The 25,479-nt window shown below is 36.8% G+C and overlaps 2 protein-coding genes across 6 annotated transcripts in view; one reads left to right on the forward strand and one right to left on the reverse strand.

The window, feature by feature from the left end:
• Positions 1-5,957, reverse strand: part of CycJ (Cyclin J) — a 22,701-nt gene extending 16,744 nt beyond the window's left edge. The window contains exons 1-2 of one of the 4 annotated variants that reach the window (XM_022062338.2): positions 5,773-5,957; positions 1,586-1,696 (exon numbers count right to left, since the gene is read on the reverse strand). In XM_022062338.2, the coding sequence (XP_021918030.1) occupies positions 1,586-1,696 (111 nt within the window). In that variant the 5' untranslated portion in view covers positions 5,773-5,957. The other 3 variants (XM_022062336.2, XM_022062337.2, XM_087355126.1) reach the window with 3 other exon arrangements.
• Positions 5,596-24,654, forward strand: flr (actin-interacting protein 1 flr). Of its 2 annotated transcripts, XM_087354903.1 has the most exons (15): positions 5,596-5,712; positions 6,167-6,288; positions 6,593-6,714; positions 6,829-6,919; positions 9,132-9,279; positions 12,035-12,215; positions 12,718-12,873; positions 13,634-13,762; positions 14,557-14,661; positions 15,088-15,190; positions 16,315-16,529; positions 17,604-17,723; positions 18,289-18,447; positions 21,936-22,086; positions 23,130-24,654. In XM_087354903.1, the coding sequence occupies exons 2-15, from the start codon at positions 6,273-6,275 to the stop codon at positions 23,237-23,239; spliced, it is 1,806 nt and encodes a 601-aa protein (XP_087211029.1). In that variant the 5' UTR covers positions 5,596-5,712; positions 6,167-6,272; the 3' UTR covers positions 23,240-24,654. The 2 variants fall into 2 exon arrangements, with proteins under 2 accessions (XP_087211029.1, XP_087211023.1); XM_087354897.1 differs by lacking the exon at positions 5,596-5,712 and having other exon boundaries at positions 6,135-6,288.
• Positions 24,655-25,479: the final 825 nt, after the last annotated feature.

Genomic DNA, 25,479 nt, shown 5'->3' on the forward strand with positions numbered 1-25,479 from the left:
CTAATGATTGATCTCAAAATATTGTCACTTCTTTGAGAAACTTTTTGTTTGCAACTGAAAACAAGTATATGGTGTTAGAGGTAAGGAAAAAGACAAATTTAAACTAAGACATATTATTAAACTGTTAATGGGAACTGGTTGTTGGCCATAAAACCAGATATACAAACCTTTACCACTTGTAACTGACTACAGACATAATGAATCAAAAATGCATTTGATTTTTGCCATCTAATACACAACTGGAGACAAATAAGATGGATAACAGCAAAATAAACAAGCACTGTTAATTATAAAAACAATACAGAAAACAAGATGAGTATCAAAAATCCACACTTGTCAACCTGTAATTACAAATGTAACAATCCAGAAAATGAAATTAGTACATGATAAACTGATACTCAGATTTGTACAAAATTCTCAATTCTTAACAACAGAAACAACATGGAGATGCACCATGCACAGATACCATGAAAACTATTTTGGACGTGTAAAAGTTATAACCTTGAACCATGCTGTGGATTAACTACAAAGATCAGTACTTATATTCATGTTCTTGAAGCTTTTGGTTCTGTGTCAGTGGAAGAAGTTATCTACAGTCTGCTATGGAACTGGAGGCAGCTAAGTGCTGTGTATTGGCACATTCACTGCCAAAATCATAATTTTCTATAAATCAAAGTCTTTAACACTGCAAGTGCCAAAAATAATTTAGCACACAACTCCTTATAACATACATAATACTGGGAAAGATAACATCACCCATGAATAGAATGGAATATGTTGACTATTGTTACTAAATACCTTCTGTCATTATATTTTTGTATTTTCCTCTTATAACCCCTTAAATTGATTACACAAGTGGTATGGTCTATGTCAGAACAGGCGCGCGTGTGTTGGTGTTGTACTGAGACAACACATCACTGTTGGCTGCTACACACAATACCACACTTCTAAGTCTATTAAAAGATGTGTCAAACTCTTTTCCTCGTTCTACTTAACACAATATCATTCTTTCTTCAGACAGTGCCAAACCCTAGCCATGGATTTTAACCCTCAGCATTTAGTAGAAACCCCAACAGTGTATTGACTCATATATAGAATATGCTGCATTTAATTTAATAAAGGATATTTTATGTAATTCCCTAAAATATGTTTGTAATTAATCAATGATCCTGTTAAGTGTCTTGTAGAGTATTAGTCTAGGTAAGTAATTTCATGTGTGTTCTCTCTGATCACTAGGAATGACTGAAAGAGAAGGTAAAAAAAATTTTCAGACGACTTTATACCTGAGAAGGTAAATTTCTGGAGCTCTTATGTATCACAAGATGAAATCACACATTGAATTTGAATGATGCTATATCATCAAAAACTATTTGCTTAGTCGGTTAATTTGTATTGCCATATCAACTGCTGCGATTACATAGCATCAAATGAAGTGCTGACTCACAACGAATGGGATGGAAAAATATAAAAAGCTGTCACAATCTGTGTTGAAGCAATACTACTGTTATAGTACTTGCATGTAGACACTGGGGAGACCCACAGCAAACTAGCTGGTCAAAATACACTTCACTCAATACATATTTACCTGAGGCGACTGCTGAAAAAATGGAATCCTTTGTTTCTCCTTGTCTCGCAAAGTGCAGACAATCTCTTCAGCATATTCTGTATTGTACCACCAATTATTCAACAATGACATCTGAAACAAAGGAATTTCTTATATCAACATAAAGTAAATCATTATTATTAACAGAAGGATTGGAAAGGTGTACTTTTTCCAAGTACACTGACACTACATTCATATCACATCATGTATGTCATTGTTGTATTAACGTGTTTCAACAGTGGTACCTTGGTCCCTCCCCACTATTGTAAAACAATGAATCCTGGTGATGCGGGCTGTGTACTATTGTACAAAATGCAACTGACAGACAGATATGAATGGGCCCTTAAGGTGTTCTTCACTCATGCAATACCAACAAGAATGTGTATGAAGGACAGCACTTATTGAAAATCTCAGATAGTTAAATTCTCTGAATTTTACTGAACCCAAATGTTCATTAGAAAGTTCTGAAGAACATGCAACAGTTCCCTATCCTAAATCACATAAATTAATCCACATCCTCTCTACATCTTTGAAGAATTTTGATACTGTACACTCATCTATGTCTAGGCCTTACAGTTGTCTCTTCCTTTCAGTATCACAACTAAAATTCTGCATGCAATTCTCTCATATGTATATGCCCCCCACACCATGTCATCCAACCAAATATTAGTAAAGGATATACAATGTCTCCTTCTTAGATCCAAACATTATCAACACTTTGTTCCCAGATACTCTCAATCTATTTTTTTATACATTCTTCCCTCAGAGTGAGAAAGCAAGTTTCTAACCAGGGTCTGATCCAACATAACCTGCAACTTCAAAGGGCTCTGGCTACAAGGGACCCTGCTATTTCATGCCCCTTGCAGTCAAGGACCTAAACACTCTGACAGGATGATTCAAAGAACTAGTGCAATACTTACAGAGGTTGCTGGGGAGTCATATGGAGCAGAAAATGTAAATAACACTATTTTTCCATATTTTCCACAATTTCCAAGAGATGATGTTTTTATGTTGATGTTACTATGTATTATTCTGATCATCTGATGAGGGCTTCACATTGAGATATCATGGAAGTACAGACAGCTGAAGCACAGTTATCAGATTTGGACAGTAGCACCATTAACAAGAGAAGGGGTAACAACAACTACGCCTACATTTACTAATGCAGAGCACACAGATATGCATTTTATGTGTGGTTTTTGTGACAGAAATTTTCTTTCTGTACTGACTTCATTTGTGTCAGTATTCGGATTAGAGGCAACCTTCCTGATGTATTTGAAATGACGCATTTTAATCTCAGAAAAACACGCAGTTTCATGCCACATGCACATGCTAGCAATGGCGGATGCAAAGTGCAAACTTACTCCCCTGTAAAGACACAATGAAAATCCGCTGTGATTATGTACAGCACATTCAGCGAACTGACAAGTCCCCACCTAACAAACAGAAAAGTACTCAAAAAGAAGTTCAGTAAAACACTGATTATCCATGGTAATTGGGGGAAGCAGGGGCCCAGATAATTGAAAAACATAGTTAATGCAAATTATATTTTATTAGAATTATCATTACACATGAAAGCAAATTAGACACTTCTCATTTTAAAAAAAATCACAATAATAAAAGCAACATCAACATAAAAATGTCACAACTCAGAAAGTGACATATTTTATTCACATTATCTGCTACAAACAAGTATTACACTAGAGCTATGAATCACTCTGTGCAGTCGCTCAAAAATATTTGGCCATTTGTGTATGATATACTGAAGATGAAATACTTCTCCACAACAACACAACACAGGATTGTATGCCACAACAGATGTCTCTAATCGTTCTGACTGTCAGAATTCACGAAGCAAAAGTAAAGGTGAAAGAATAATTTCTGCAATTTCTTTGTATACAAAGAAGTAGAAGATAAGCTTAGTGTAAAAGAATGCTCTAGCTTTTACAAAATGACAATGTACCTTTTGAAAAGTGCGTGGGCTATGGTTGTTATAATAAAGAAAACATGTAAAAGAAATTCACTGGAGTGCAAAGTAGATTATTGCAAACAAACCTATGGATGTTACTCCTTAGATTAGGTAGTTTCTGATACTGCAAACTGATTGAACTGGTAGAAAATGCTTTCTTAATTTTTCAGAGAATGTATGCCTTTAATGTATCTGTCCCCTCATTTGGCCAGTTCAATGTGAATATTGCATTGAAATCCAGATGGCAATTTACAGTACTTAGCAATAATTAGTCTGGCATAAAGGGAAATAACACTTCATAGTTTGATGTATTCTGAAGCCAGCTCACTTACTGAGGAGATTTCACCTATAAACTGTCTCATTTGTTTTATGATATGACATATGGACTCCATTACAAAGATAATGCACAACAAAACTGTGACTATAATGAAAATCTCACCCAGCTGTACTAGAAGAAGAACCTAAAGATGCAATCTTATCAGCAAAATAGCTTGCAGAAAAATGTGTACCGGCTGAATTTCCAGAAACAGATGCAAGGAAGTGACAACTTTAGAACTATGAATCAGAAGATGAAGTTTACAGTGACACAGAACAAAGGAACAGAATTAAAATTTTCAATGTTGCATTGGACCCTGTAATTATGAGCCTTGAAAGTTATTTTCAGTTTGGATTTATATATGAAGTCAGAGATAAACTGTGTCTAATGATGATTCAACCAATTACTACACCAGTTTAGAGCTACCATTTGAGAACAATGAATGTAGTTGCACAAACAATCGTAAAGGTGATTGTTTAAGTGAATTTAGAACCTTTCACATCTGATATCATAAACAATTACTAATCTCCATACATTTTCGTTCACGAAACATTTTTTGAAAAGCTCTGAATTATAACACCTGATGGCCCTGTTTCAAACACATTCATTGGAGGTTAAGCTGTGTTAAATTAACCTGTTGGAGTCTCCTTTAATAAATGGCCCATTGCTTGGACTGAGTATCTACTTCAATGGTAGGTAGAACAATAAAACACAGAAACATGACCTCCAGTCATGGCACAGCTCAATGGGAATTATGGCTACTCATGAATACAGCTCTATGTTAGACTCCAATGGGTTAATTAATTTAATTTACAACATTTACACTCGGTCCAGTATGCACAAATAACAAATGAATTTTGAGAAGTTTGGAGGTGATGTCTCATGGGTCCTTGCTAAATAAACACAAGTGCAGACACTGGTATGCTAATATTATTCCACTATTTGTTTCACAATTTACTTACAGCATTTCACCGGAAACTAAATTTTTGGGGTTTTCAACTCATGAGATCATGAGTATGCACATAAAACACATGTATCTATTGAAAAAAGGCACAATCATTGAAATGTTAGGCACAAAAACCACATTTTTGTCTTCAAACACAAAGGAAATAGAAAAAAATTGTTTTCATTCCGGAATAAAAGGTATTCAATACTTTGCTAGCAGCTAGCGCTTTCATGTTTTCACGTATGTATGTGAAAGACAGAAAGCAAAGAACTTTAATATCTAAAACCCCATATCTATGCTCGGCCCACAGATCAGTATTTTTGTGACAGTTCAATTCAATCATTAGCTTTCTACGTCCTAAAATACCCGTTGTGGACACGGTAAACACACCAGGGCAGCGACGTCTACATTCGGTCCAAACACTGTTTCAGACTTCGTTTAACACTTTCCCACTTAACTCCATTATCATTGTTGTATTTACCTCATTCAACGTTTAGGTACTTTCAGCTGTGCCTAGTTCTCGATCATCTCTTTCGAAAGTTATATTTTAACATCGAATGCAAAATATCATAAACTTAAAGAATAAATAAGAAAAACCTGCTACCAAGACCAAAACGAATCTCAGCCATAGAAAAACTACCACCTGTAATGAAACTGCACTGATTGACGTACCTAACACGTGCGCAACCTATTATCGACTAAACCACAGAGGCTGGTGTTGATGTGTAAAAGACAGCTATCCTTGTTCAAATTCAAAGAACACAAACAAGTTGATCTGTGCGTGCTTAAATGTTGATGTAAGAACGTTCAGATGGCCAATGGGTAACGACGTTACCTACTATCCAACATCTCCCTCATCAGGTGTAAAGCACGAACAAGTAAGTTCATATTTCTGCAGAGTATTCAGGAGTATTGCATGCGGTCTGGTCGAAACTTACCGACGTTTCTAAAGTGCTAACTGCAGTATGCACTTCAGAAATTCTACGGGACAAAATGGTGTAGTAATCCGCAAGGTTCTTTTGCCTCCAATATCATCGCCCTGATGATGGAGGCAGCACGGACCTCTAAAACGTCAGTAAACTTCTATCAGACTATACGGCGCAACAACCCAAATTCAAATCGTTAATTTTCTTGACGTCCATGCTGGGATTTAGAAATACTACTTACTGATTGGTTCCGACTAGGAAGCTAGCATTAAGCGACATCTTTCGGGTATCGCGTATACTTCGTTCAACAGATACGGATAGATGTCATGACTGATTTTGCCCTCTCCGTCTACTACTATGAGTTACTAGTGCCATCTGTTAGTATATGATATGCTATTGGTTTTAGTTCTGCCAAATAAGGGAAGAGGATAGTGCTTCAAGATTGCTGTAATATCTGAAGAAAGTGGGCGTTGGAGAATTTGAGCTTGTATCACTAAGGACCTGGATATATAATGTCATATTCTAATAGTAAGTACAGCAAGTTGATGTAAGAGGAAATTTTGGATGGTTAATTATGAAAAATGTATAATTTTCAATTAAAATATGTTGCATGTTTATGCGCTCTGTTGAGCCGGTAAGGGATACGACCTCTGTTAAGAGGCGGATTAATTGCAGATTAATGAATGTGCAACAAAATCATGCCATTCGGTGAAATACACAGAGTGATAGACTAGTCACCTTGAAAGGAAATTAACAAGCTTGGTTATGTTAACAGGGCGGTCAACCACCTTTGCAATGACCGTGATTTATTACATGTTGTAACCTGTTACAGAATATATTTTTGCAACTCTACCCAGAACTCAGAGAGGGCAGCCTATTGTCCTGGGAGGAGATCCAAAAGGGAAAAATTTCCTGTATACTAATGGAAATAGTGTTATTATAAGAAATATTGAGGTATGAAATCCGGAATGTGGTTGTTGGATTTGATGAGTTACAGAAACCATACTTTTATTTATACAATGAACTGGCTAATGCAGAGAAGTCTTGTCATAGAATGTTTAATTACAGAATCCTGCTATATCTGATGTTTACACTGAACACTCCTGTGCTACAAATGTGGCCAAATATTCACCAAGTGGATTTTACATAGCATCTGGAGGTACAGTAGCATATTTTTATTTGTTGCTATAGCTCTACATTTGTTACTTTTTACATTGTAATTTGTTTGTTTAAAACATGCTATATTGGCATACCCCGTTTGGCCAAATATAATGTACTTACACATGCTTACACACCCATGCAGACTGAAGAAAAGGATGTGACATAACCACTTGCTTATTTGTGACAATGCATAATATAATTGCATTGTCTTTTTCTTTAAGAGAGATATTTTAGCACTCTGAAATGTAGAATGAAGCCAGTGCTTTGTTACAGAATGTAAAAAAAACATATCAGAAACATCATATTCTTTGTAGATAATTAATGTGATAGAAGATTGCTATATCTGTAGAGAAATGTGTAACTGGTTATTTGAACCCTCATAATTTATTGTTACTCTGTGGATGATGTTGGATTTTGTTGTGTTTTATTTGGTGAAACAGTAGTGCTGATGAACCTGTCGTTCATCAAGCAGTGTCTTGTCAAGACTGGTTTATCTTTGCATCCTGGAATAAATGTTGCAAGCTTGCTGCTGTTTTGAGTGAGCCACAGACATAACAGAGTGCCTTGAAATTGTTCTCACTTCTTAAAAAGTGGTACTATACTTGTTGCTTGTGCTAGTCTTTGTGTATTGGCAGAATTCTTACACAATCTGTGCATCCTAAAATGTATTCGGTAAGGGATCTTATAAAGGTGGCACAAGATAGAGTTGCCATCATTAGTGCATATTTTAAGATGGATGATATTTCTGTTGCCAACTGACTGAGAAAAACACATTGTTGTAGAAGCTCCAATGGATGTTACTAAATACATGTAAGTTGTTAAAATGGCTTTCACTTGTGCTGAAGCTGTTTCATTATATCCGAAGAATCACACGGCTACGTTGCACATGGGTACACGCTTCAGTCTTGTTCATGTGATTTCCATGTGGACCTATCACTTATGATAGACTTACATGAAAAGCTGGTACCTAACTCCTAGACCACCAGGTCTCCACATTATGATATTGTGACGTGTTGCCATGAGAGCAGCATAACAATGTCAATAAACAGTTTAGTTGTCTGTTTATTGACATTGTCGCGTCTGACATTGTTGTCTGTTTATTAACATTATTGTATTATTATTCGGCATTGTTGTGTCTATTTATAGACATTGTTGCTTTTGAAATTGTTGTATACGTTTATAATTGTTGTGTCTGTTTAATGACGTTGTATTTGTATAAAAGCTGATTGACAAGCGGCTTTAGAGCGGGTTCAAAGCCCACAGATCCAACCAACCGAATTTTTTTGGACAACTTGCCTGACGGGATAACCTCCCATCAGCAGCAACAGATCCCAGTTTGAATGGTCGAGGCTCCCGCCACGACGTAACCCTGTTAGCGATAGCAAAATTTCCGTTTTTTATATTAAGACCGTTTGCAATTTCCAGCAATGCGCCTTGTGCGCAGGAATGGTTTCACCTAGGAAGGGACGATGCTTGCGCTAGCACAGGCCTCCGCCCTTAGTTAGCTTTTTGGTTTGTTGGTTGGCTTTAGAGTGGTTGTAAAGGGAGAGTGTTGAAGAGTGGTTGGAAAGGGAGAGTGTTGAGAGTAGAGTTGTTGGACTGTGGCGGCCGAGGAGCCAGCGTGTGTCCAGTGGGGTGCTATGGGCCGACGCTGAGTAAGGACAGGTCGGCTGCATGAGCGGGCACTGGGTACGTGGACCGTGGCGGCCGAGGAGCCAGCGTGTGTCCAGTGGAGTGCTACAGGCCGACGCTGAGTATGGACAGGTCGGCTGCGTGAGCAAGCATTGGATACGTGGACCATGGTGGCTGAGGAGCCAGCATGTGTCCAGTGGGGTGCTACAGGCCGACGCTGAGTATGGACAGGTCGGCTGTGTGAGCAAACACCGGGTATGTCGACCGTGGCGGCCAAGGAGCCAGCGTGTGTCCAGTAGGGTGCTACGGGCTGATGTGTAAGTGAAGAGTGTGAAGAGCGCTGAACTCGAGGGACCAGGTAGACTCGGAGGACAGAGTGTGTGTGTGTGTACAGAGAACAGAGACACGAAGTGTGTTGTTTTTGTAGAGAGTTGACTGTATGTGCAGACCTCTGTAACTGATTTAATTTGACGTGAATAAATCAGGGTTGACAATCCAGGTCGCAACGCCGACCCACGTTACAATATTGTAAAATAAGAACTGTATAGCTACTAGATTGGTTTCTTCTGTCATTTCAGATCAATCTGGGAAAGTACGAATTTGGGACACAGTGAATAAGGAACATTTATTGAAGAATGAATTCCAACCAATTGGGGGCCCAATTAGGGATATTTCCTGGTCACCTGACAGCCAGCGGATGGTGGTGGTTGGAGAGGGGAGGGAAAGGTAAATTAATTGTGTACACATTACAACAGCAATGTTCAGCTGCTTACTGTATAGTGCATGAGGCCTCCCTAAAGCTTGGCCAATGGGACAGAGCAATATTAAGATAGGTCTGCAAGAGGTACAGGAGAGTCTACCATGTTACAAGCAGTGCATGGCCACGACTGCTTTTTCATCATTGGTATATTGTGGATGCATTTAAAGCTCAAATGGCCTATGCCAGGACAGTGTTTAAAATAGTGATTTCGTGCTAATGTAAGTGTTCAGTTTGTATAAATGTTGTTGCGGCTAATCACAGTACAGTTGCATGTATTCAGCCCATATGAGGAAATGCTATATTTTTATTAATACATTAATTGTAGTTTATGAAGAACTATGTGTCTTAGACCTTTTGATCTGCTGTGTGTATGTAGAATTCTGTAAGATAATTGAATTTATGACTGAAAGACAGTATCTGTAGGTATATATGACCACTCACTTGTAAGCTGATTTCATCCTGAAGTCTAAAAATAAAAGATTTGAGATCAGACTTACAAAAGGTGTGAAATTACAGTATTTCAGGGTACCATTATAGTTAATGTGTATGAATCTGTTGTGCCATTATATGGAAATATATAATAGGTTGTGAGGAAATTTTTTTATTTTACATTTTGTAAAGTTGATTATATTTGTATATGAATATGTTAAGTTAGTGCTTATGATGAAATGTGAATTAATTCCAAGAATTGGAAGATTTATTTCTTTCAAAACAGGTACTTAGATATGCAATAAACCATTTCAGTGTCTGTCTAATCTGAAACACAGGGTTAACCTAAATGAACAAGTGATATGTATATGAAAGACTCTCAGGTTATAAGTCACGTCAGGTGGCTGAATGGTGAATAAACCATATCTTCTGCCAATGTTTCGAGAACAATCTCTGCTGTCATCCTCAAATGATCAGATTTGTTACACAGCTGCCCTGAGGATGAGAGCAGAGATTGTTCTCAAAACGTTGGCAGAAGATATGGTTTATTCACCATTCAGCCACCTTACGCGGCTTGTAACCCGAGAGTCTTTCATCCACTTCAGTCACTTTATACGTAAGTGATATGTATATATTATTATAATGTATGTGTTAAAATTGCTGAGTTTGCATCTACATATATGTCATAATACATACATGCCCAAACTATTTGTATATGCCTCCTACTTTATTTCAAACTTGTTTAGCAACAAGATAATGTTGATTGTGGTGTGTGTGTGTGTGTAGTGGTATTAGTCACCTTGATGGTACTAGGAAATAAACAGGAGAGGCCTATATTAGATATGACTTCAGACTGCACTGGATTTTCACGGTCTGTACAGTGTACATTTGATACATTTTAACTTGTCCTTCAAGAATGTTAAGAACTTCTTTGCTGTGATGGTCAGCATTATTTTTTTTTTGCATAAAATTGCCTTATCAGTCCAAAGCATAGAATGAATTGCAAAGAGGCTGTCTCCTGACTTTCCTTTTATTAGGCAGAGCTTATAAATTGTTCTGGAAAAGAAAAAATGTTACTTCTTAAACATCCTAAGCATGGATTACATTGTTATTTCGTACAATAAACTTCTAAACTATTGGATCTTCGTTATATTTTACTAACCTGTCTGCTAAACATACAGGTTTGTTATGTTACTCTGTTATTATTTTAACACATCTGTTGATTTATTACTTGTATTAACTAGTTACAAAAAGTTTTCATCATGCCGAGTGATAGAATCAACAAAAAAATGCCACAGGTTGAGAACCCATGGACTGCCCAATTTGATTCTCTGAATTGTATTCATATTTTTAGATACAGCAGTGGCTTTTTCTGGAATTAGGCATGTCTGACATGAGTCCAGTATTGATATTTTTATTTCATGTTGATCACAACAGGCTGATCACCTAGTGATGATAAGTGACTCTGACGGTTACGATGGTGAAGTGGAAGACATTTCTGTTAATGAATCCATTAGTATAAATTACAGACTCAGATTCAGATAGTTCTGTTGACATTCAAGAAAGCTGACATTTGGAAACTTAAGAACTTCACTACACAAATGATCTAAATAGAGCCAAGATAACTTGGGTTAATAATGAAACTGTTATATGCAGATTTTCTTGTGATATGAAATGACTTGCATAAATTATTTTATTTATGTTCAAAAATCACAAAGCTGAACAAAAATATGCATTTTTTCACCCCCAAAGTGTGGAAAAAATTATTGAGGCAAGTGGTTAACAAAATATGAGGAAAGATAGCCTGTCCTGTGTTTATCTAGCTACAGTAAATGAAAATTAAGTTTAACTGTAAAGAATACACTTGGAAACTGTGCCCATTAAATTGGAATAAATATTTCTGGCGGATACAGAGTAGCTCAGTCAGTATAGTGACCAGCTACAGGCTGGACAACGGGTTCAATCCTTGACGGGGCACGGGATTTTTCCTCTAGCCTCAGCATCCAGACCGGCTCAGGCCCACCCAGCCTCCTATCCTATGGGTACTGGGGTCCTTTCCTGGGGGTAAAGCATGGCCAGGGCATGATGCTGATCACTCACCCCATCGAGTGCCAAGGTCAAGAGTAGGAGCTATATCTCCACTCCCCACAAACAACCCACATGGCGTGTGGCGGACAGCTTTACTTTTTAAATATTTCTGGTCTTTATCCTGTTGTGTACACAAATATATAAACTGTAGAGAAGCAAGGATGGAATGAAATCCAGATACAACATTACTATTTGTGTCTTAAGGTTTGGACATGTGTTCATGGCAGAGACTGGCACCTCAGTTGGTGAAATATCAGGACAGTCCAAATCAATCAACTCTTGTGATTTTCGCCCTTCAAGGCCATTCCGAATTGTGACAGGATGTGAGGACAATACAATTGGTGTGTTTGAAGGACCACCATTCAAATTCAAGATGACAAAACAGGTAATTTTTCTTGTCATTTTGAAAATTGTGTGTGTGTGCGCAGATACACATGTGTGCATGTTTGTATGTATGTATGTATGTTGCAGCAGTAATGGCTTAGTTGTCATTTCACCTTGCAATGAGAATACCATTATCACTGCTTTGATATTCATAATGTCTTTTGAAAGCAGTTTTATCAGCAAAGAAAATTCATACATTTCAGTGGGTGAAAGGTCTCTGTTCTCAGGAAAGTAATGTTCTGGAAAGAAAGGCCTTGCTTTTCCACTTCTCTTAAGGAGCCCTTTCTGTTTGTTACTTTGGTGGAAAGCCTTTCTTTTTCTTGCCCTCTTCAGGTATTTTGTTAGATCTGCCATTTTCTAAGTGGAGAACAAAACTTCCATCATATTATTTAGTTGTGTTTCATCAAGATTGTCTATGAATATGCAGTATACATTGTAATCTCCATTTTCTGCTAGTATCTCCTGTCTAGAAAAAAATGCCATTTTGTTTCTGATACTTCTAGGAACATGCGAGGTTTGTGCAAGCTGTGAGATACTCACCAAGTGGAAGTCATTTTGCATCAGCTGGATTTGATGGAAAGGTGTTTCTGTATGATGGTTCATCAGCTGACCTGATTGGGGAAATAGGATCACCTGCACATAAGGGTGGTGTATATGCTGTAAGTATTGAACATGGAACTCTGTGCAGCTTATATAACCTATACTGTGTTGTGCACTGGGATTTCTCAATCATACAGATCAATGCTACAGCATGACTATTTCTTACCGCAAATGTTCTAATTCTTATAATGTGGTTGGATCCAGTAGTGTGTAACATAAAACATCAAATCAGATGTTCAGTCCTGTTATGAGTAAATAATTAATCTTTCACATTTTGATGGTTATGACATGCCTATACCAGTTAAGCTTTGTGGCAGAAGATCATGATATTTACACACACAAAAATGACACTTGAGTTTAAAAAAAATTTGAAGTGTAAGTCATCTCATGCATTCTGTTAAAATATAGGTGTTGCTCTGTCACAACATTGAAAACAGAAACAAAATTCTGGGTGTATAAAAAGTTCTGACAGGTGATTTGAACAGTTAATATTGTTGGTCCATTATATTGTCATTTATGGTTATCAGATTATAAAGAACAAAACAGTGATGAAGCCAAGTTATTCTTTGGAAGTGCTCTTGGCATAATGCGTAGGGCATAAAAGATCTCATACACAGTGCACAGTAGAAACCAGTTGTTTCCGACTGCTCCAAATTTACATTTCTGTACATTTTCCCTTTTGTTTTACATCTATTGTGACATCATCTGGCCAGCAAAGTCTGGATTGAACAGGTCTTGGTGACCTGTCCCTGTGATGTGTACCTAGTATCTTGTGTGCATTTCTTCTTTCTCCCATGACCTTCCAAGTTTCCGTTACAGGTTGCATGGAAGCCAGATGGCACGCAACTCCTCACTGCATCAGGTGATAAGACTTGCAAGTTGTGGGATGTAGAAACAAGGTCTGTGCTAACGGAGTTCATGATGGGCAGTCAGGTAGAGGACCAGCAGGTAAACTGAACTGATGGAGAAAATGGTAGATATGAGAAACGTTCTGTTTAAAGTAAGGTAAAATGTATAAATGAACTGAGGAAAGGAATGGCTCTTTTCATTACAAAAGGAAGGAGTAATATAAGAGAAAATCTTCATCATTCCAACGCACTACAAGAAAATGTTACCCTTTCATTAGTCTGTTTGTGGTAAGTACACATTTCTCTAACATACCAACTTTGATATTGAACATTGTACTGTAGTTGTCCTGTATGTGAAAGGTGTCCTATTCAAATGACAATCTGCAAACTGGGTGTTGTGACAACTTCTGTACCTCACACAGGCTGTGGTCACTTTCTGACAAATCATCATTCATAATTGTATAGCCCAAGGGAGTTGCACTGTTTGTCTGGTATTGGCACTCCAGGTACAATGCTGCATGGGCAACAACTCATATCACTGCTAAAATGTTGATGATGATGCAACCTTCCAAACAGTCATTTTGCCTCTCATTATTTCCTTCAGTTTTAATCATCCATTCTTCTGTAAAACAGTTGCTTATGTATTTACTATTGTTGGAAAGTTTGGTTATGTAAAAAATCATAAGGCAGCACTTTATAATCAACCAAGATATAGAATAATTATCTCATTATAAATATTTCCGATTATAACCCGTGCATCCTAGTTTTAGGTGGTATAAACTTGGAGATAAAGTGTGGCTTATATTGTGTTTTCCTTCATAGTAGAGTCCACCATTTTACCTGTAGAAAAATAAGTTTTATTCACTTAATTTTGTATCATATTTGTTTTTATAGGTTTCATGCTTATGGCAGGGCCAGCATTTGCTGTCAGTGTCACTCAGTGGCTTCATCAATTATCTTGATGTCAGCAACCCCAATAAACACATTAGAATACTCAAGGTAATTCAGATGATGCTTTAGTGACATGTGAACTTAATTGGAAAGAAAACATGTTTATGCCAATAGGTAGCACAATATTTCAACACTACTTATTCATTCTTATTGCTTTATAGGGAACAGCAGACAGATATGTTTTCTTGATATAATTAAGTAATAGCTGTGATTTTTGTCTTCATTTCCTCCTACCGAAGTTTCCACTTTGTTGATGTTAATTCAGTATATTTGCAGTACGTAGCACATACATGTAGACAGGGTTCAACAAACCCTGCTCTTTTGGCGCCTAATTTTTTTTGACCTCTTAAGGGTCTAAGATTTGGGTACTGAATAAGACACAGAAAGTTTCCAGTTACTCTTTTTGGATTGACATATGGTTCCAGGTAGACTGGGAATTGCTAAATATGTGTGTGTGTGTATGCATGTTGCCAGGGCCACAACAAACCAATCACTGTTCTGTGTCTGAGTCCAGATCGGAAAACAATCTACACAGGTTCACATGATGGCTTCATCACACACTGGGATTCCAACACAGGTAAATGTGGAAGATGAGTAGCGACATGCACACCTGCACAGTCTCTTCCTCTTACTTTACTGAATTACACTACCTTTCACCTAGTTTTTCTTGGTTGTAATTGTGAATTGATGTATTTCATTGTCATTTATTCACTAATCTGTCTTTGTTGATTGTATTTTCAAACAGGTCTGTTCTGTTAACCGATGAATTACAAAAACTTGTTAGACAGTTAAGGTGATCAAGCATTTTAAAACTATGATTGTTCATTTCTAGTAAGAAACATCTGTATAAGAGTTATGTGAATTGTAGCAGGCAGTTATTAGTATAGTATAATGCAGTGGTATTCAACCTTTTTTGTTCGCGTACCTCCAGATATAATTTCTCTTCAACTTCGGACCCCCAAAGTTGTTGGTGTATAATTCAAGTTATACATAGTATATAATCTACATCTAAAATAAATTATATTACTGATTATTCAGTGTTTATCATAAAATAATATATATATTTTAAATTTCACATACCCCCTAAGATGTCTTCGCATACCCTCGGGGGTTCACGTACCCCAGGTTGAATACCACTGGTATAGTGTATTGTAGTGTAGTATAGCTCAGTGCAGTATAGTAAAGTATAATTTAGTGTTGTCTGATATTAACCAATACTAACAAGTTGACTAATGTTAGTGAATCTCCCAGTATGAAATTCATGAAAATTCATTCAGGAGTTCCCATGTTTTGTGTGCACAGATAGACACACAGATATGGTGAACCTAACAGGCACATTTTTGTAACTTTAACCCTTCAAAGTCAGAGCTCATCTAAATAATATTAAAGAGTTAAATCTGAAAAACACATCAGTTGGTTGATGGTATTTAAGGAAATAATTGCTGTTTACTGTGAGAATCATTGAAACCTCAAAGTATTATTTGTGGGCATAATGTACGGTTATCGATTCTAAAAGCAGGTGGTACGTATTAATAGTTACCACTGGGCTCTAAGGTGTTACGCTTGAAGTGCACAAAAAATGGTTGTTCTATTGTTAATTCAAAATCATGTTAATGAATGCTGTAAGATGCTTAATGAATTGGCTCCACTGTGCACGTATTTTAGTAAGGAATGCTGTGCATTTATTTCTTACCATTGCAGGAGAGAATGATCGGATCCAAGGGGTTGGACATGGGAACCAGATCAATGGCATGAAGATAATAGGTGACTCGCTTTACACATGTGGCATTGATGATAGTGTGAAGCAAGTAGATATTGTGTCTAATAGTTATACAAGTGCTGACATTAAGCTGGGATCTCAGCCTCGTAGTATGGACGTCAAAGGTGATACCATAGTCACTGGTTCTGTCAAAGAGGTAAGTAATGCAGCTGATTGTATTCTGAGGTTGCCATCCACCTGTAATGAAGGACTTCACCATTCTTCTTCCATGAGCACTCTTTCTTGTGCCATCTTTTCACTGCTGTCATCTGTGTGCTTTCCATTACTTTGCCTCTCCAGTTCTCATTCATTGGACATCTTCATCTTTGAACCTCTCAAGGGAAAAATATTGTCATTCATATAATTGCATGTCCATACCATTAATCCTTAACTTCTTCAGCGTCTCTTGTTATGTTTGTAATGTCCATGTACCACATCACTGATGCTTACATCTCACTCCAGGTCCAAATTTATGCTCCCCTCTGCAAGTAATGCATTTTATGTAACTTAAATATTTTGCATTGTTAGTCATTATTGTATTTATTGCCATAAAACTTGGCCTCCCTGGCTCTTGCTCAATAAGTAGCTCTCATGTCAAGTTCCATCTTGTGAAACATAACTAGAAGGTTCTGTTTGTACACTCGTTTCATTTTAAGACACCAATTGACTAGTTTTCTTGCAAGTATGCATGAACAGCATGCCATTGAAGTTCACCTCATGTATGTACCTTCCAACTTCCTGTCATCCACAGTAGATCATTGTCACCATGGGAACAACGGTAGTGCCATCCTAAGTATGGAGTTGAGGTTTTGTATTTTGACATGTTTGAAAATAAGTTAATGTCAGGATATTACCTAAAAATAGGTCACAATAGCTTCATATTCAATTTGGTATAACACAACCACAGTACTTGATACAGTGTTCTAAAATGAACAGATGAATGTGTAATTAAGGCAAAAAATCTTAATTTATGGTATGATACATAAATGAATAGCATGAAGTTAATGAAATAAATTTAATCTTGATGTACATGGACATGAAATAATAATTTATTTGAATTACTGGTGTTGCTTTGTGTGGTCCGTGGTCAAACAGTAATAAGCGCAATAGTTCATACAGCATGTGATATTCAAGTGCAGAATATTAAACTTGTAGGTTTTATGATTATTTCAGAACATATGTTAGAGTTGCATTTTGTCAAGTGCCTAGATTCTTGTTCTGCTGCCCACAGATATCAATTCTGCAGGGAGGAAGGAAAGTGTCCAGCCTTCCCGTCACTTATGAACCTTCATGCGTGTCCATCAACAGTGAACACCCAGATGTAGCAGTGGGAGGAGCTTTGGACAATAAAGTAATTGCAGTTTGGTTTTCCCTTCCTATAGCAATTTCATATCATTAAAGGATTTCAAGCAAATGCTGCCCTTCCTATCTTAATCTTTCTTCAAGTTCATTGTATTGAACATACTTCACTGTTAAATGACTTTCAGACTTTTTCATATATAATGTCATTAGCGTTACTGAACCTTAATTTGACCTTCTTAAATGAATTCTCATGCCAGCTATCTCTACAGTTTATGATACTGTAGTAGCTGTCATGAAATTGGATGCTTCGAGGCCATGCAGCCATTTCACACTGTTACCACACAGGCCAGTGCTCACCGTGTTGACTTGCCAGCATTCCTGTGCTGCAAGTTGGAAAATGGCCATAACATTGTTGTTTTGTGAATTTTAAACTGTTATTCATTTTTTGAAAGTTCATTATATGTTACAATTTGTATTTTTTAGTAAGCTTTCCAACATTTTAGAATTATCCTTTATACTTTGTAAAGTATCAAGAGTGAGTAAGCATATAAAAAGAGGATACCATTTAATTGAAGACTGTCAGATAAATTTAATTATATTTGGTTTGAGTTTAGATTCACATTTATACACTACTGGGATCAAACCTAAGTCCAAAGGCAGAACTGGAGCATCTTGGTCCTTTGACAGACTGTTCATACTCACCAGATAGCCAGTACCTGGTGGCATGTGATGCCAATAGGAAGGTCATCCTCTACAAACTGCCAGATTATCAGGTAACCGCCATGTCCACACTGCTCCAGCTCCTTTGCTGATGGATGGCAGATTGTGTCCTCAGCAGATATGTCCACTGCCACTGCTTTTTTTTTTTGGGGGGGGGGGGTGACAGTGTAGTTAAGTGCTGCTTTATAGCACATACAAAGTAAGCATCCCTTACTTTTATGCATTGTCAGGTATGACAGGCAGTAGAGGCCCTGTAACTTGCTTATAAAAACATGTAATAAATAATGCAGTATTTTGTACTTTGCAGATAACTCTGTTTTCTAAAGAACATGAATTACAGTATTAAGTACATTTTATGAAAGACTTAAATGTTATGTGCACAAAACGTGTTTGTAAGAGGTTGTGGTACAGCCTTTGGTTTTGAAGCTTCCATGTTTGGGCTGATTGCAATAAATATATGGTTTATTACAGAATGCATTAGTTTGTGGCTTATATAACAGTGATGTCACTAGCCCAGACTATACTGTGACTGGAGAATGCATTCTTATGGCGTGTCAGCAATAAAATATAATACATCACGATCGATCACAAATTGAAGTACAGTTTAAAAGGCATGTGACTTTCTGTTCAGGTTACATATTTGAAAACAAATTGCTCCACATCAGTGGCCTAACATTCAAGTATTTTTCAAAGGTACTCAACGTGGCTTCCATGGTTTATGTGGCACATATCATACCTGAATGCGATCTTATCCGATACTCTACATAGCATTGATATTCAGTACCACATCATGGATTTTTTCTTGCCACATTCACCTGACCTCACATCTCCTTCATTTTTAGTTCCCGGGCTGTTTAAAAATCCTTACAGGGTACTCATGCGAAAGTCAAGTAGTCACAGTTTGTCAAGATATTGCTGATTCATTGGACGAGGGAATCAGGACTGATGCAGTTATAATAGATTTTTCAAAGGCCTTCGATTTAGTACCACATGATTACAAAAATTGCTGCAACCGGTGTGGACTTGAGGGTAGTGGTATGGGTAAAGGCATTTCTCTTAGGACGTTCGCAAAGAGTTAGAGTGGACGGGAAACTATCTCATGGAGTCAGTGTAACGTCAGGAGTGCCGCAAGGGAGCATATTAGGTCCCTTACTATTCCTCGCTTTTGTTAATGATATTTGGAAAAACATTGATTAAAATATACGGCTTTTCGCTGATGATTGTATAATATACAGGAAAATAATGGATAGTAGTGACATTGATAAGTTACAGACAGATTTGAATAGATCATGGGAATGGGTGATAGAAAATGAAATGAAGATAAATCCAGGTAAAAGTAAAGCAGTAAGCTCCAATAGAGCTAGGGTGAAGGATAGGCTGAGGTATCTTTTTGAGGATCAATTAATTTCAGAGGCAAATAGCTTCAAGTACTTAGGAATACTTATTAGCAGCGATCTGAGCTGGGCAGATCATGTAAATTATACACTAATTAAAGCATGGAAGGCTCTCCATTTCGTAATGCGTATACTCCAGCAGGGAAATAACATAACGATCATAGTCGGAAAATTAGGACTAGGAAACAAATAACGGATGTTGGCAAATATTCCTTTGTAAATAGGACCATAAAAAGCTGGAACCAATTACCTCCAGGCGTGCTAGAGTCTTTCCCCTGTAAATTAGGCACCTTTAGAAAGAGGGCCAGAAGCAAAGGGTTATTAAGTACGGATTAGATGGTGATAAGGGAAGTGAAGTGTCTTAGTCTCCAAGTGATGAAGGGCTGTAGTTTCTTTGGGATAAAAGTTTCATGTACTGAGGTCTGACTTTATATTTTATTCTTAGTATTGTTATTAATTAATGGATGTGTGTTTTTGTATTTTGTGTATGTATGTCTGTGTAAGGTGTGGATGCTTTTGTAGGGGTGGATGTCTAGTTATGTGTAGGGTGTTCTATGGAGTGTACTTGTTTTTATTGTGTGTATTTTGTTGTAATTGTGTCGTGTAAGGACCACTGCCACCGGGTGCAAACCCAATTGCAGTAAATAAATAATAATAATAAAAACTTTGCATACCCTGTAGTGTATTGGAATATAAAAATAAACATACAAACAAACAGTTTGTTTGTATGTTTATTTTTATATTCCCTACAGGAGCTGCGAGACAGAATCTGTAGCAGTGAGTGATGCTGATGATGCGCTGTGTAGAGTACGGAACAAGACCACTGAGATGGGATGTATGTTCCATATTGAGCACTTACAAAAATAAGTGTGGAACAGCTCATTTTCCAATATGTGACCTGAATACAAATTTATAAGCTTTTTATATTATACTTTAATTTACAGTCACTCCATACAATGTAGAAATATATATATATGGTATAGAGCACAGATTAATGTAGTTTTGAAAACTCCACACAAAGGGAGTTCATTGTTCTAATATTGCTTCTGTGAGCCTTTGCTGGATGGTGGTGTTCTTTCCTGTCTTGTATAAGTTCATATGTATTTCAGTACATACTTTTTAGCAGTTGCTAGCATGAAAATGATCATGCAAATTTGAATTTCCTGCATCACCATTACCTCTGTCAACATGAAGTATGCATTCTGAAATTTTTCTTGTCTAATATCATTCAGAATGCCTGTATAAATATAAAACAGCTAACTTTATTCAAAGTACAACAAACCTCCAAATCTGGAAGTTCAGGTATTCACCAATGCCTCTTTTTATGTGTACATTTGATTGTAAAGTATAATCCGGCTTGGAGTGATTTGCATCCCAATGCTTATGCTTGCATAATATTAACCATACTTACCTCATTTCCATTTCACTAATGCAATCCTGGGAATCATATACAGAAAGTAAGTAACACATTATTTTTGTTGTTATGGTAGTCTTTTGTTTGCTTGTCCTTATTACCCAAGTGGAGAACAACTCTGAAACCAAGATGGCTGGTAACCAAGAAACATGTCTACAAAGAGAAACATTTTATATATTAATTTCACAGTTATTACAAACAAACTTGTGAAAGTTAGTAAATACTTGAGACATACACATTATATTTATTGAGTTAGTTTCCTTTTATGTGATCTTGAAGTCACTAGCCTTTGTCCAGTTTCTCATATCAGCCTGTCTCTCTTCACCATTACTATCTTCTTTCTCAGCTTTACAATCTTCAAATTTGTCATAATCTCTTTCACATTCACTGCCTTCAGCATTCCCACTTTTACCACCTCTCACTGATATATCTTAGTGGTGAATTAGTGTTTTCAGTTTATAGCTTCAGTGGTTCTTCAGACAAGTTCCTTGCAGCCCACAGCTCATTACCGTGAAAAGTACCTCACTATGTTTACTGCATAGTGTGGTGTGAATGTTTGTGTATTTTAAAAACATCAACCTGCTAAAAGCTTAAGGGTTTAAGAAACACCACTATACATTTCACACTCAAATTAAAGCATCTCTTTGTCTTCAAATTCTGAAATTAAGGAAGAAGTGCAAATGAAATTTGTACAGCATTGTAATGATTTTTGTAAATCATTGTTGCATCACAGCTTGCCCACAACAAGGAATGGGGTTTTCACAATGCAAGAGTCAACACCGTGGCCTGGTCTCCAAACTCCCAGCTTGTTGCTAGTGGAAGCTTAGACACAACCATTATCATCTGGAGTGTTCTGAACCCAGCTAAACACACCATCATCAAGAGTGAGTTTTAACTTTCACTTGTCAGTAATATTATATATCACAGGCCATCTCTTCTTCAGTTGATACGTATAGAACATCATAACACTGTCCCTAGTATTTGGTTATTTATGGTACTGACTGTACACCGAGGTAGAGTGGTTAGTGCTCTTGTTTCATATTCAGAAGTTCCTGGGCTCAATCTTGGCCCTGAGTTAAGTGATGATAGACTGTATTTCTGTGTGTTGGAAATTGTAACACGGAACTGAACCTAACCTTGGCTTGTATGTATATGTAACAGAACAAATTCTGCTAGTGTTAGTTGAGAGAGAGAGAGAAAGATGAAGTTACATGATGTGTCCACATTCAACATAGTCCTTTTAATTAAATCACAATGTTTCCACTGTTGGTATTAATGTATGGTAGTGCCAACAGCAGATACATGTAATTTTCTTCTCAATTTGAAGTAATCTTGTGGAACATCACTTAAGATGCAGCTACAAATGGTAAAATAGCCTTTTGTGAATGATGTGTATTTTTTAGGGGTTTTTCATACTCCAGGATGAGCAAAGAATGCTTTATGGACCTTTCTGTATCTGTCCATAATATTTTCCCTAAGAGGTAGGCAACACATGATCATTGTTGTAAGACACTTGTGCAACAGTGGGAACCAAGGTCAGCATTGGAACACATTCAGCATCTGTCTAGAATCACATTAGTGAAACAATGACTTAAGGACATTGTTTTAACACGTTGTTGCTAAGCAATGGCCTATGTGATACAGCATGAAGATCATCTTTGGAATGTCATTGTACTGCAGTGAATGTTACTTTCCAGTTTTGTTTCATTCTTGTATGTGGGTTTTTAAGAAAGGTGCTGCACTATTTATTCCATACATGCAGAGTGCAGCATAATAGTGGGCTTCATATCAGGTCAGCAGGAGATGCAGTCTAATGGATGATTCCATTCCCTTGCTGAATGTAAACAATCAGAGAAGTAAGTTGAACAGCAGCAATGTTGCAAGACATAAATAAATGCCCTATGCTAATAACTTGTTTCTCCATCAGATGCTCATCCACAGAGCCAGATCACACGCCTAGCCTGGCTTGATGATGGAACGTTGGTGTCGGTTGGACAAGACTGTAATACCAAGATATGGAACATCACTGCTATTTAGATCCATTACCACCACTCATTGGGTTCTATTGCTGTGGATATGTGTTACAGGAAGTCACACATAATTCATGTGTAAAGAGCAACAACAAATATAAAATTGTTAAACTGGCCCTAAATTTTTTGTATAGATAAAATAAAAAATATATATATTACACAAATTTATGACCAGTTTGCAAACAAATTTTGTACACATATTAAGCTACTTCATACTTGCCTCTGCCCATAATGTTGATTTTTATATTGTGTGTTGAAAAGTGATCATGGAGTGTACAATGCGTGTGGTTTCTATGATTGACTTATGTGAATAATATATTTAATAATTATTTAAGTGAATATTATAATTAATTCTGAATTTTGCAAGTGACAGATGCCTTCAAAACCCAGATTAATGAGCTGGTACCACATGTACTAAACAAATAGCACTATTATTAACTGTCTCTTGTGGAAGTCCGTGCGATACTGATTATACAATAAATACACCATATCCTTAACTAACTAAAGACATTTTCATCACTGTAAACTACCATTATACAATTGGAAAATAAGCTCTTTGTAAACTCTCTGCATATTTGGACATTTGACTGTATTGTTAATTGTATACTGCAGGCATTTCTTCAAAAGGGGAGCAGAGTCCAAGAACACAAAATATAGATATAATGTTATTACATTTTCCTATATATGAAGATCTGAAAGTCTGTCATGGAGTAGTAATTTTCACTCTTCAAATAATTTCTAAATATCAGGTGCTTAAGCACAGATAATTTCACCTTTAGAAAACAAATATCAATGTCTTGTATGGAAAGCAAGTTGGGAGAATTTCTACACAAGATTCCAGAAATAAATCACCCTTGGTGGTCTAGTGGTAGCGTGCTTGCCACTGGACCCAAGGTTTGCAGGGTTCAATGCCTGGTGGAGGTCAGTGGGTTTTTAAGGGTGATAAAAATATGTACCATGACTTCCTTCAGGAGAGAAGTAAAGCTGGTGGTCCCATGTCATGGATTTACAGCATGAAAGAGACGTTTCATAAGCAAAATTCAGTGGCCATGTGTCTTCTGAGTTCCTACTACATGGCTCTACCAGATAAATCAGGAATGAGAAGACATTGTATGGAGGCAGCAGGCTTGTCATCTGCTACTCTGAGGCACTAATATGACAAGTTGCTTTGAGCATCTGTCCAAAATGGGCCAAGGACCCAATCCTTGGACATGATGATTCCAGAAATACTACTGCCAACTGGTCTCAGGACCTCACCTTGCAGTTTTTGTTTTATAAGCACTGTGTATCAAAATTAGTCATTGAGGACTTCAACAACATAGCCTTGTGATATCCAGTGAAAGTACAAATGGCTGATTGTTTTAATAAAACACCTTCAGTGTTTTGTAATTTATGATTTTCAATAAAGAAAATCCAAAAGTATCAATTATTGTTATTCAATAAGGAACAGATGATAAATACATATATAAAAGCATACAGGTACATATCTGTTTATAATGTACGACTCGGAGTTGTGTGTGATGTTGACAGCAGCCCACGCCACCTTTACAATATACTAAAAGAACACAAATTCTGAATCTTTCAACCCCCAAAAATCTTGCAGCATTATGATATTTTGGATCGGTAAATCATCACATTTGGTGACAATTATAAGTTTTTGTATTTAAAGTAAATGGTTAACCATAAATATAGAACAGTGACACCTCTATTTAATGAACCTGGGGGGGGGGGGGGGGGGGGTTCCTTATAATAAACTGAGGTGTTTCATTAATTGGGTTGTGCAAATTTTGAGAAACTCCTCCTCTTCTTCTTCTTCAAGACTTGCTGTTTATAATTATGATAAAGTAATTAAAGAAACTATTTCTACAAACATAAATACAATTATATAAAATAAATTTCTAAAACAATTACTGGCATGAAATAAACACATTATGTATGTAATTTTATTTCTTCAACAGCTATACCATACTTCGATTTGTACTGCACCAAAGTCAAGTGGGTGCCAATGGCCAGTGCTATAACATGGTTAAGAATGTCTGGAAGTTTTGTACTCCATTATGGAGTATATTCCTCTCTTGTTCATCTTAATACTTTTAATAAATGAGGTTTCTAAAAATGGGACAGCTTTCAGAGTGCATCTATGCTAACTTTTCAACACCAAACCCTTTTCACTAAAATATTACCAAGAAAACAGAACACGTGGTTATTAAATGATGATGTAATTTCAGAAATTGGAAGTAAAAAAAA

This window comes from Zootermopsis nevadensis, unplaced genomic scaffold (genome assembly GCF_977971745.1).
Source record: "Zootermopsis nevadensis isolate Lab colony 2312 unplaced genomic scaffold, Znev_1.0 Znev_ptg000002l, whole genome shotgun sequence".
Classification (NCBI taxonomy): Eukaryota; Metazoa; Arthropoda; class Insecta; order Blattodea; family Termopsidae; genus Zootermopsis; species Zootermopsis nevadensis.

Excerpts from the sequence above, each read along its gene's own strand:
- flr (XM_087354903.1), top strand. Across the intron at positions 13,763-14,556 it reads GTCAGGTAGAGGACCAGCAG|GTTTCATGCTTATGGCAGGG; the intron begins GTAAACTGAACT and ends TTGTTTTTATAG. Across the intron at positions 18,448-21,935 it reads ACAAACTGCCAGATTATCAG|CTTGCCCACAACAAGGAATG; the intron begins GTAACCGCCATG and ends GTTGCATCACAG.